This window comes from Martes martes (assembly GCF_963455335.1).
Source record: "Martes martes genome assembly, chromosome: 4".
Lineage (NCBI taxonomy): Eukaryota > Metazoa > Chordata > Mammalia > Carnivora > Mustelidae > Martes > Martes martes.
This window is the reverse complement of record NC_137891.1, coordinates 167,222,062-167,234,208: the sequence shown is the minus strand read 5'-3', so window position 1 is coordinate 167,234,208 and position 12,147 is coordinate 167,222,062. Positions and strand designations below refer to the sequence as shown.

Below are 12,147 nucleotides of genomic sequence, written 5' to 3'. Positions count from 1 at the left end.
GTATGGAAGCCACTACGGGCCTCATGTGGCTCTTGAGTACTAGAAATAGGGTCTGTCACCTAGACAGCATCTGCTGTGTTGTCACTATCTTTTTTATTCAAGTCAAACTCCCATTCAGATTGTAGGTTTCTGTCTTAGCACCCTACCCACAATGCTTGATGTGAAATATGTAGACAGACATTCCATAGTTCGGCATAAGTGACCTCCCAATTTCAGCTGAAAACCTCGACAACATTCTCGGCAAGTTCCTCGTACCACCTACTACACCAGTCACCAAATCCTACCCAAATATTTTACTTCACATATCTTACATTATCTCTCCCTCATGAGTGGTCTTTCCAGGCTCTTTCAATTCAGCCCACACACTCTGTTTTTAAGAGCACGTACGTATGTGCCAGGCACCATTGCAAGGGCTTCACCAACATTACCTAGCTCATCCACTGCACCAGCCCTGTGCCGGGTATTATTACTAATCCCAGTACACATGTGAGGGACTGCAGTCACAGGTTAAGTAATTTGTCCAAAGTTTCCCAGTTAGAAGTGGTAGAGCCAGGGGCGCCTGGCTGGCTCAGTGGGAAGAGCCGCTCAAGCGGCTTTTGATCTCAGGGTCATGAGTTCGAGCCCCATGTTGGATATAGAGATTAGTGAAACAAAACTTATAAAAAGAAGTGGTAGAGCCAGGATTTACCACTGGCTTAGAGCTCATGCTCTACAGCTCACTTCGCTGCCGTCCTATCTAATGGCTCGTCAGTGGTCCTCAAACTTCTCCTTGAAACCCCAGAAGGAGGCCATATTGAAGTGTCCTTGCCACAGTTAGAAAGTAGCTCCTCACTTGTACCTTTCCATGTAAGATTCTGTTTGGGGAAAAGGGTCTGTGGCTTTGGAGAAAAACCTTTTTTTGAAAACCACTGACTGAATACATAAAAAATCCTTTACAGTCCGGTCCCAGTCCACCTCTCCAGCCACATCTGTCTACTGCTTACATATGATTCAACTACACTGAGCTCACTTCCCTTAACAATGTCTTTTTGGGGACGCCTGGGTGGCTCAGTTGGTTGGGCGGCTGCCTTCGGCTCAGGTCATGATCCCAGCATCCTGGGATCGAGTCCCACATCGGGCTCCTTGCTCCGCAGGGAGCCTGCTTCTCCCTCTGCCACTCTGTCTGCCTGTGCTCACTCACTCACTCTCTCTCTCTCTGACAAATAAATAAATAAAATCTTTAAAAAAAAAATGTCTTTTTGTCTTTCCACACTTTTGTGTAAGCTGTTCCTCTGCCTGGAATGCCTTTCCCTTGTCTACCCAATGAATGTATTCAAGGCTCAGCTCAAACACCTTGTGAAGTTGAATGTGAACTTGAGCTAGATTGCACAAGGTCAGAATCTTCCTTCCATCACTTCCTAGCCATATAACCCTGAACAAATGACTTAATTTCTCTGTCTCATCTCTTCTCATTTTTCCGGTGACCAATGACTAATTCATACCTATCTCAGAGACAGGTGAGGAGTAAATGAATTAATACATGTAAAGAAATAAAAATACATGCCAGCTATTGTTAATCATGAAATTTCCCCTGTGCTTCCCCCCAGGCAGGGGTAATTATATCTACTTCACTGGTACAATGCCTTATTCCTACAACTATCACAGTGTTTATTAGATTGAAGAATATTAATTTCATTGATTCTAAGGCTTCACATTTTAACATCTCAGGTCAGGGTGCATCTTAAAATCAAGTGTCTTAGGGGCGCCTGGGTGGCTTAGTTGGTCAGTTAAGCATCTGCCTTCAGCTCAGGTCGTGATCTCAGGGTTCTGGGATCAGGTCCCACATGGGGCTCCCTGCTCAGTGGGGAGCCTGCTTCTCTTCCCTTTGCCTCCCCCCACTTCCTCCTGCTCTCTCTCTCTCAAATAAGTAAGATCTTAAAAAAGAAAATCAAGTGTCTTAGATTTTATGAAATGTATTCATTTTATCCCGTATCTTTCCTGGACTAAAAATACTGACTATAAACTATATATCCCCGCCCCCATTTCTCATCTCTCTTCTGCCAGCACCTAGCTCACTGCCTGCCACATGGTAAGTAGGCACTAAGAAAGTATTTGTTGAATGAACAGATAATGGCGATGAAAGAGGCAAAGTTTACAACTGCAAGAGTGAAGGGTACCCTTGAAAAGTAGTCCAGTGCCGTAAGTGACCTTTAGCAGTCCGGGAAGCCATTTCAGAAAGAAGAATTTGCTCACTTAGACCTTGATTCCCACTTTTATCATATAGCAGTAGGAGACATTTCATCAAGAGTGTTTTTCATAAAATTATCTTTGGGAAGCTGCCCCGACCATCAGATCTGAAACAAACCCAGTTCAGAGATGAAAATCACGGCAGGAGGGTGGGGGAGGGTGGGAAATTGTACAACCCTCATTTTGTGTCAGAAAACTCCCCCAGAGGGGGCGCCTGGGTGGCTCAGTCAGTTGGGTTGGGTGCCTGATTCTTGGTTTTGGCTCAGGTGATGATCTCAGGGTCACGAGATCGAACCCCAAGTCCAGCTCCACACTCAGTACAGAGTCTGTTTGTCCCTCTCCCTCTGCTCCTCCCCCTGCTCATACACTCATTCTCAAATCTTTAAAAAACAAAAAAGCACCCCCAGAGGATTCCCTGTTGATGGCACCACTGTCCCAGTTGGCCTTGCCTGAGGTCTCAACACCCCCGGTGACTTCTCACCTCTACCCTCTCTAGTCAGTGGCCACGTTTATCCTGTATTTGTTCTTGAATCCCTCCCCTTCCTCCTATTCCCACTACCATTTTTTTCTCTTACCTATCATAGCTTCCTAATTAGTCCCCTAGCTTCTAGGTCTCCGGCCCATTTTTGCACACTGCCACCAGTACTTTTTCTAGAAGCAGAGAGGTGGTCTTGTTACTCCCTTAAATCAAATACCTTTACTGATCCAGCCGTCTGCTGAAGGAAATCCACATTCCCTAGTCTGGATTTCGGACTACCCAACCCACCTTTCCAGTTCAAATCACCTTTCAGGTTTTTGGGTGGGTGTTGTTTTTTTTTTTAAGATTTTATTTATTTATTAGAGAGAGGGGGAGACACACACACATATATATACACATACATGAGTGGGGGGAGGGGCAGAGGGAGAAGCAGACTGCCCACTGAGCAAGGAGCCTGACATGGAGCTCAATCCCAGGACCCCAGGATCATGACCTGAGCCACTCTGGCACCCCAGCTTTCAGTTTTTCACCTCTCACATGGAGCCAAGTCACTATATATTTTGCATACCTTGTGTTAAATATATTAAAATTACTTTCACCTATTTCTTACTGTTTTAATGTGGCTACTAGAAAGTTTAAAATTCTGTATGTGGCTTGCGTACTTCTTTTGGACAGCACTGGTCTAGATCTTGCCTAAATTTCAATACCCAGCTCACATAACACCTGTTCTTCCATGAAGTGTTCTGTGACTTAACCGATGACTAAAATAATTTCATTATCCTATAGCACTCTTTTTTTTTTTAAGATTTTATTTATTTGACAGAGAGAGAGATCACAAGTAGGCAGAGAGGCAGAGCGGGGGGGGGGGGGGGGGAAGCAGGCTCCCTGCTGAGCAGAGAGCCCGATGCAGGGCTTGATCCCAGGACCCTGAGAGCATGACCTGAGCCAAAGGCAGAGGGTTAACCCACTGAGCCACCCAGGCGCCCCATCCTATAGCACTCTTATCTTCACCTCTCCTAAATCCCACATGCTACTTTCTCCTCCGGGTTACAAATATTAATGTCTGTTTGAGTACAAGCTGTTAAGGATAGTATTTATTTAAAAATAAATAAATAAATAAAACTCTTTCACTAGATTGTGAACCAATAAAAAAGCAGTGGGGGAGGGGATTGAGGGTCGTATGCCATATATTCACTATTAGGACCAAAAACCCCATTGCTGTCATGATACAAGCTACAGAAAGCTTGACAAAATCTTGAATGAAGTGAATGCAGCCATTTTCAACAGAGGATCTGTTCCTTGTAGGATGTATCAGAATCTCTGGAAGGGTGTAAGCTTTTTAAGTTCATCCAAAGGAATGTGTGTTTCAAAAGATGAAAATACTGCTCTGAGGGGCTTTCATAGTGGTCAGTGATGCTTACGTCAGCATTTAACTGATGTGTTCTCTGAGCTGGAGTGGCAGAAATAAGTAAACCATACTCCCTTCTGAAAGCTCACAGTCTGTGGGAGAGACCGACAAAATTGTGTTTTCACTTAGTATTTATATCCCACTCTGTCTATAAAGAGATTGGGGGTGCCTGGGTGGCTCAGTCGGTTAGGCATCTGCCTTCAGCTCAGGTCATGATCCCAGAGTGCAGGGATGGAGTCCCACATCTGGTCAGTAGGGAGCCTACTTCTCCCTCTTCCTGCAGCTCCCCCTGCTTGTGCGTGCTCTCTCTCGGTCTCTCTGACAAGCAAATAAGTAAAATCTTGAGGGGAAAAAAAAAAAAAAAGAACTGATTCAGACTTAATCAGAAGTAACTCAAATGGTAGTGAAATGGTGACAACGCACAAAAAAGAAAATGAGGAATAGCGCTTTATAGATTCCATCCCAGTTGTGTGTGTTTTTAAGAAATCTCTATACCGGGGCTCCTGGGTGGCTCAGTGGGTTAAAGCCTCTGCCTTTGGCTCGGGTCATGATCCCAGGGTCCTGGGATCGAGCCCCACATCGGGCTCTCTGCTCTGCGGGGAGCCTGCTTCCTCCTCTCTCTCTGCCTACTTGTGATGTCTGTCTGCAAATAAATAAATAAAATCTTTAAAAAAAAAAAAAAGAAAGAAAGAAAGAAAAGAAATCTCTATACCCAGTGTAGGGCTCGAACTCACAACCTTGAGATGGAGAGTTGTGTGCCCTACCAAACAGAGCCTGCCAAGTGTCCCTCATCCCAGTTTTACAACTGGGAAGCTTCAGGCAGAGCTGGGACAGATAGGACCCTATGGGAAGTATAGGGGGAGGGAGAGAAGGAACATCCCTCCTAGCCTCCGCCCCTCCCACTCTCTCTACCCAAGCGCGATTCCGTAAGGTGGGAAGTGCACTGGAATATCAGGGTCAGACAGACCAGCACACGGAGCCTGTCTCATCTTTGAAAGAGCCAATACTTGACTCAGAAAATTAATGAGAGGACTGAGTGTCGGGGTGCTGCACGCACTAGGGGTGCAGACAGCTTCCAGCCCCTAGCCCGGGCCTGCCCGAGCGCAGTGAAGAGTGGATGGATCAAGGAAGGGAGCGGTCGCCCGGGGGAGGGAGAGGAGCCTTCCAAGCGCCTGCAAGGCCACTGATCGGGTCATCGGTTCCTGCCCCAGGCTAACGGGCGGCACTTCTCGGGGCGCCCGGGGGGCCTACCCGGTACTGCTGCACCTCCTCGTCCCGCTTCTGCCTCACGAGCGTGATCTGGTCCTCCAGGTTCCTGTTCTGCAGCTGTAGCTGCCTGGCCTCTGCCTGCAGGGGTCTCAGGGCCTCCTTCATCTCCTGGATCTCCGCCTGGGTCTTCTGCAGGGCTTTGGCCGCCGCCTCCTTCCTCTCCAGGAGGCGCAGCAGCTGAGGCTCGTACTCCTCCTCCAGGCCCTGGCGGCTCTCAGCCATGAGGTTCTCAAACTGGGCTGAGAGCCGCCGGCTCTCCTGCAGAAAGTGCCCGTCGCTTTGGCTTGGCGGCGCTTCGAGCTGTTGCCGTAACTGCTCCTTCTGCTTCTGGTAGGCCTCGCGGAGCCCAGCCAGTTCCTCGGAGAGCTGGGCCGCCCGGGCGGTCAGCGCCTCCCGCAGCTCGGCGAACTGGGCCACGTCCTGCCGGCGGCACTCCAGCTGGTACTGGTAGGCCACACACTCCTTGGTCACCTTGAAGAGCCTCTGCTTGACCAGCCGGATCTCCTCCCTCAGCCCGTCCCTCTCCAGCTCGGCTTGGGCGTGCCGCTTGTAGGCCGCCTGGATGTCCTCATGGACCCGCTGCACCTCCTGCAGGGCCGGTTCCCGGAGCAGCACCAACTCGTGGATGAGCTGGTCCCGCTCCTCTTCCAGCTGGGCCACGGCTTGCACGCACTGCTGGAAACGCTCCTCCAGCAGTTCCAGGTCCTCTATGCTCAGGCTCTCGGTGCTGGGACTCGGTCCGGCGCTGAGGCCCTCCTCAGGGCTGGGTTTCTCCTCGCTCGTGACCATCTCTCCCTCATCACCGGTCTGCTCTGGGCTTGCGGTCTTTTCCAGCTTTGAGGGCTCTTCCACACGGAGGATCTCCTCTGGCTTCACAGGTTCGTCCACATGCAGGGCCTCACCTGGCTGCCTGGTCTCCTCGATGTACAGGGTCTCCTCAGGCTGCTCTGTCTCTTCCACACACAGTATCTCATCTAGCTCATCAAGGTCACCTGTGTCCCCCAGGTAGAGAATGTCCTCTAAGTTCAAGGTCCCCTTCAAAGACAGAGTCACTTCTGGGTCCAGAGTCCCGGCCTCATGGGGGGATTCCAAGCTCTCCTCTTCAAGAGGAGAAGTGGCTTCTGCTCTTGTCTCCCTGCAAGAGAAATGACTTAAAGTGAGAGGACAGCCACCATCCCAGGATGGTTGGCAACGGGAACCATTAGGGTTTTGTCCATATCCGGTTCCCACATCTCAGAGGGCACTTGTCTGCTCCCTCGCATCAGTCTGTCCCCCTCTACGCATAGCTCAGGTCCCCTGACAACATCCCCGTGATATCAGTGTTTACATCTTCAAGGCCAAGAAACTCACACCTGAGCCACCACCATTTGTTCCACTGTCATAAGAAAATTCTAGTGCTGAAGTAAAACCTTCTCTGTGATTTTTTTTTTAATTTATTTTAGGGGCGCCTGGCTGGTTTAGTCAGTTAAGCATCTGCCTTCAGCTCAAGTCATGATCCCAGGGTTCTGGGATTAAGCCCGCCTGTCAGGCTCCCTGCTCCCTCTGCCTGCTGTTCCCCCTGCTTGTGCTCCCTGTCAAATAAATGGTCTTTAGAAAAAAAAAAAAAAAAAAAGATTTGTTTTAGAGAGAGAGTGAGGATGGTGGGAGGAATAGAGGGAGGAGAGAGAAACTCAAGCAGACTCCCAAGCCGAGCCCAGAGCCCAACTTGGGCTCCATCGCACAACCCTGAGGTCACACCCTAAGCAGAAACCAAGAGTCAGACATTGAGCCAACTGCACCACCCAGGCATTCCTTGTCTGCAGTTTTCACCTAGACTTGATTCCTCTTTCTAGAATCAGACAAACCTACCTCCTTTGCCATGTAAGTTCTTTAGACACCTAAAGAAAACGAACATCTTTTGATTATTCCATGCATGCCAAAATGTCCAGTGCCCTCCTCATTGGGGTCACTTCGTTTTGACTAGGCTCCAAATTGTCGCTGTCCCTCGGGGATGGGTATTGGAAGCAGCACCCGGGTGTGTTCTGAGCAGTGAATCTCTGGATATTAAACTCCTATTGCTAAAGGCCAGTATAGAACAGCTCTATATATCGTTGGCAAATACTGAGTTTAACTAAAAGCCTTAAGAAGTCTTCTCTCTCTCTCTCTCTCACACACACACACACACACACACACGACTTTTCCACACCAAGTGCTTTTAAATCACTCTCTTGTTTCTGTAAAACTTCATTCATCTTCTCGGGGCATCAGGGTGGCTCAGTCGGTTAGGCATCTGACTCTTGATTTTGGCTCAGGTCATGATCTCAGGGTTGTGGGATTGAGCCCCACGTCGGGCTCTTCTCTGGGCATGGAGCCTGCTTGAGATTGTCTCTCTCTCTCTCTCTCTCTGCCCCTTCTAACCTCCCCTGCCCCCCACCCCCGCACTCCAAAACAAAACAGAAAAAAATGAAACAAAATTTCATCTTGTTAGGATTGGCTCCTCCTCTGGTCTGTCAAAGACTCTTTTTTTTTTAAGATTTTATTTATTTTTTTTTGACAGACACAGTGAGAGAGGGAACACAAGCAGGGGGAGTGGGAGAGGGAGAAGCAGTCTCCCTGCTAAGCAGGGAGCCCCATGTGGGGCTCGATCCCAGTGGGATCATGATCTAGGGTGGAAGGCAGACGCCCAACAACGGAGCCACCCAGGCACCCCCCGTCAAACTCTTGAATTCAGATTCTGTGATTCTGTCTGAGAAGCTCCTTAACCCAGCTGTCGGCTCCCTGCTAGCTTAACCAGTTCCTCTTAAGGAATAGCCTCCTGTTTCTTTGGCCTTCACGTGGCTTTGGTCCTTCCTGTTTCACCTGCATTTTACCTACCTTGGATCTCTAAGCAATTTTTTGAAAATATAAAATACCATGGAAATAACAACAATAAATGACACTTATAAAGGTCTTACATGTGCCAGGCTGTGTTCTGAATGATTTATGTTTATCAACTCAGTTAATCCTCTTAACATTTGTATGAAGTAATTGTATTTATTTTCCCCATTTTACAGATGGGGAAAATGAAGTTAAAAGAGATTAAGTAGTTTGCTCAAGGGAACTCAGATACCCCATGGGCACCAGTTAGAAGACAGTCTAAATTTGAGTATAGTTTTCAAGAAAGCTACTTTAGCTATAAAGTATAAATGAAAAGCCCCTGTATCAAATAATTTCTCTGTCTTGAAAAGCCTATTTGTGGGGTGTCTAAGTGGCTTAGTTGGTTAAGTGTCTGCCTTTGGCTCAGGTCACAATCCCGAGGTCCTGGGATCAAGTCCCAAATTGGGCTCCTTACTCAACAGGGAGCCTGCTTCTCCCTCTGCCTACTGCTCCCCCTGCTTGTGCGTGCTCTCTCCTTCTGACAAATAAATACTAAAACCTTTAAAGATTACTTAAAAATAAAATCTTAAAATAAAAGACAAGCCTACTTATGTCCAGGTTTTAAGCTCTATATCTTAGCTCCAAGTTCCCACTACAGATTATTTTTATTCTAAGATTTGATCTATTTATTTTGAGAGAGAGAGAGAGAGAGCATGGGCAAGTAGGGAGAGGAACAGAGGCAGAGGGAGAGAGAGAGAGTCTCAAGCAGACTCCACGCTGAGCACGGAGACCGACGCGGGGCTCGATCTCACAACCGTGAGACAGTGACCTGAGCTGAGATCAAGAGTCAGATGCTTAACCGACTGTACCACCCAGGCGCCCCCAGATTTCTTCTAAATCGTTGTGTATTCTGTCCTCCTCTCTAGCACCCCAGGAATCCCTGTCTTCCCATTCTGTGTCTCACAGTGGTCCTTGGGAAACCACCAGTGTGGCTTCACCAGGCCCCCGACGTCACTGGCCTCCCACAACCCAGCACCTGCACTGAAACCTAAAGCTTGAAGACAGCCCCAAGCGTCACCTGGCTTGTCCCCATCACTCAAGGTGTTGTTTAGATCTCTTCACCTGGCACCTGGCATCTCAAGCTACCCAGCTCCCCGGGCTCCCTACACCCGTGTTCTCCAGCGCAGAGAAGCGCAGTCCCATACAGCAGGTGGGTGAGGCAAAATATCCTTAAGCAGCTCTTTCCCTCCCTCCAACTGGCTGAGAATTGACCGATCTCAGAAAGTCTCCAGTCTCCATCCCCTCCTCATCCCCTTGCCAGGGCCCTACTCCAAGTCATCCCCTTGCACGCCCGCACTCCTGTGCCCACCTTCCAATGGGCTTTCTTCTTCTCATGCCAGTCCATTCTCTACAGTGCCACAGCTTGCTCGAACATAGCCTTGTCGCCCCATTTCACGCACACACAGCCCACTGCCCAGCATTGATTCAAAGCCCTTAACGATGTGGCCGCAACATACCTTCACAGCCTCAACTCACTCTACTCCCCACCGCCCACCCCGTGCTTGACAATCCAGAATATGCACTAACACTTTCACACCTCCTACTCCTAGCCCACTGTGTCTAACGGATCCAGCTGAGAAAATACAGCGCGTGGTACATCATCTGATTAGCGAACACTCCTGCGCTACCTGGAAAGGTAGTGCTCCTAGGTGCCTGGAAGGCTGCACCTGCTCAGCCAGCCAGCCCCCTTCGATCCTCAGAAGAGTCCCCACTTTCCTAGCAGACGGCCCCCGCACGCTCTTGCTGAGTGATCTCCCCTGGAATGATGGAACTGCGCTCAAGGCAGGATTCCAAGTCTTTCACACAAATAGTCATGTATGTGATGCTCATCTTTTACCCCCATTTTGTACATGAGGAAACTGAAGCCGCAAGCAAAGAACTCACTCAAAGTTCCACCACTTGTACGTGAGTGGCGGAGCCTGGAAAAGATGGCATCCGGCTCCAAGGCTGGACGGAGCTCCCGTTGACCCCTCTGTTCCCAGAACAGGCACGAGTTCTAAAACAGGTGCAACAGGGAGCCTGGGTGGCTCAGTCCTTAAGCGTCTGCCTTTGGCTCAGGTCATGATCCCAGGGTCCTGGGACTGAGCCCCACATCGGGCTCCCTGCTCAGCAGGAAGCCTACTTCTCCTTCTCCCACTTGCCCTGCTTGTGTTCCCTCTCTCACTGTGTCTCTCTCTGTCAAATAAATAAATAAAATATTTAAAGCAAAACAAAACAAAACAGGTGCAACAGCTACAGCAGGTCTAATGGAGCTTACCGATCAAAATAGACTTATTTACCTGCTCGTATGTGTCTACTCGTCCTTGGAGCCCTGCTCAAACCGTGTCTCTCCTGCGAAGTATTTCGCAGACAAGCCATTATCCCGTTCTCAAGGCCCTCTGTGTGCAGCTCATCTTTGCACCTAATGCTCTGTGTTACAGCAGTGAGTGTGGCATGTCCCCTGAGAGTCCATTTCCTAAGGACAAGCACAGTTCTCATTCCCTGTGGACCCCAGGGTGGGGCTCTGTAGAGGGAAGGCAGGCAGAAGCCCACTGGGATCCAAAGAGGAAACTTGCCCAAGGTCAAGTGGCCTTGCCAGACGTGAAGCCTCATCCCCCTGACTCCCAGGCAGCGCTGTTACCCCATGCACTGTGGTTGCCTCCCTCACCTCCCCCCGGAACCCCAGCGCCTGGCCGCCTGCTAGATGCTGCCCTCACTGAGCTAGCTGCCTCTCTGTAAGGAGCTGGGGAAATGGAGAGTATGGGAGGCTTAAGCCCTGGGGAGCCCACTCAGCTGGGGCCCTTGACCTCAGGCTCCCTTGGACCCCAAGCAGCCTGCCCCTGCCAGCCCCTGCGGGTCCTAGAGAACTCCAGTGGCTCCCAGCTCTGCATCAGTGCCGTGGCCAGGAGTGTCTGTGGCACAGTGCAGGCAGGAGTTGGCATGTATCTGCCTGTGCGTGCACCTGAATGTGTACACGGCAATACAAGTGATTGTATGGGTAAAACCACGCTCCACTGGGTGCTGTGTGGGACACTGAAGGAGGGCATGGTGCGTGTATTTGGACCTCCACCTTCTCAGGGCTATAGTCGCACCTGGGGCAGAAATCCTCCATATTGGCCCCAAATCCCTGAGCCACAGGCCCTTTCCCCCTGAGCAGTGGTTAGCGGACACTCTGAATGGCAGGGGGAGGGCCTCCCCTCCAGAGCCCCCAGGCCGCTGCCAGGGCCCCCTCTACTGGTCTGGGAGGGGCGACCCTCCCCACCCCCACCTCACCCCCATCCCAGGCCTCAAACAGGAGAGAGGGAGCCGCCAGAACAGACTCCTAACTCCCAGCTGGCAGCCGCCCAGCCTTGCACCAAGTCCCTTCCACACAGCGAATTCAGCAACCGGAGGCCTCCATCTCCAGTTGCATTTGGGGTGAGGCATCAAGGAAAGCGGGGAACGAGCGTCCTCGGCCAGTCTGGCCCAGTGGCATTTGATGGTTGATGCCCACCAGTCCGAAAGGGTTTCTTCTCACCCAGCCCGGGGAGGAGGGGTGGGCACTATAAAAAGCCACGGACAAACAGAGGTGCCGGGGACCCCGGGCCTCCCCGGTCTCCCCTCGGCCGGTGGCTCCGCCCGATGCCAGGGCCACACCCCGGCTGGCCCACCACCCCCAGCCAGGACAGAAGGTGCTCGCGGGGGGGTGGGAGTGGGGGGCTCATCCAGCGCCCCCTTCCCACGGGACGGCGACGCGGGCCCTGCACGGTCCTACCTCGCGGCCTGGGCGGCGCCGTCCCCGCCGTGCCGGGGCTCCGGGCTTGCCATGGCTGCGCGACCCCAGACTGGGCGGCCGCGTTATTAATAGCAGGCCCCGCGGGCCGCTCGCTCTGCGCCCGCGCCCGCCGCACTG

The 12,147-nt window shown here is 50.8% G+C and overlaps 1 protein-coding gene across 2 annotated transcripts in view; it reads right to left on the bottom strand.

Annotated features, from left to right (window-relative positions):
• SYNC (syncoilin, intermediate filament protein) overlaps positions 1–12,147 on the bottom strand; it is a 16,740-nt gene extending 4,593 nt beyond the window's left edge. The window contains exons 1-2 of one of the 2 annotated variants that reach the window (XM_080802918.1): positions 12,010–12,147; positions 5,364–6,516 (exon numbers count right to left, since the gene is read on the bottom strand). In XM_080802918.1, coding sequence (XP_080659044.1) covers positions 5,364–6,516; positions 12,010–12,062 — 1,206 coding nt within the window. In that variant the 5' untranslated portion in view covers positions 12,063–12,147. The remainder of the gene's footprint in view (positions 1–5,363; positions 6,517–12,009) is intronic. The other variant, XM_080802919.1, reaches the window with a different exon arrangement.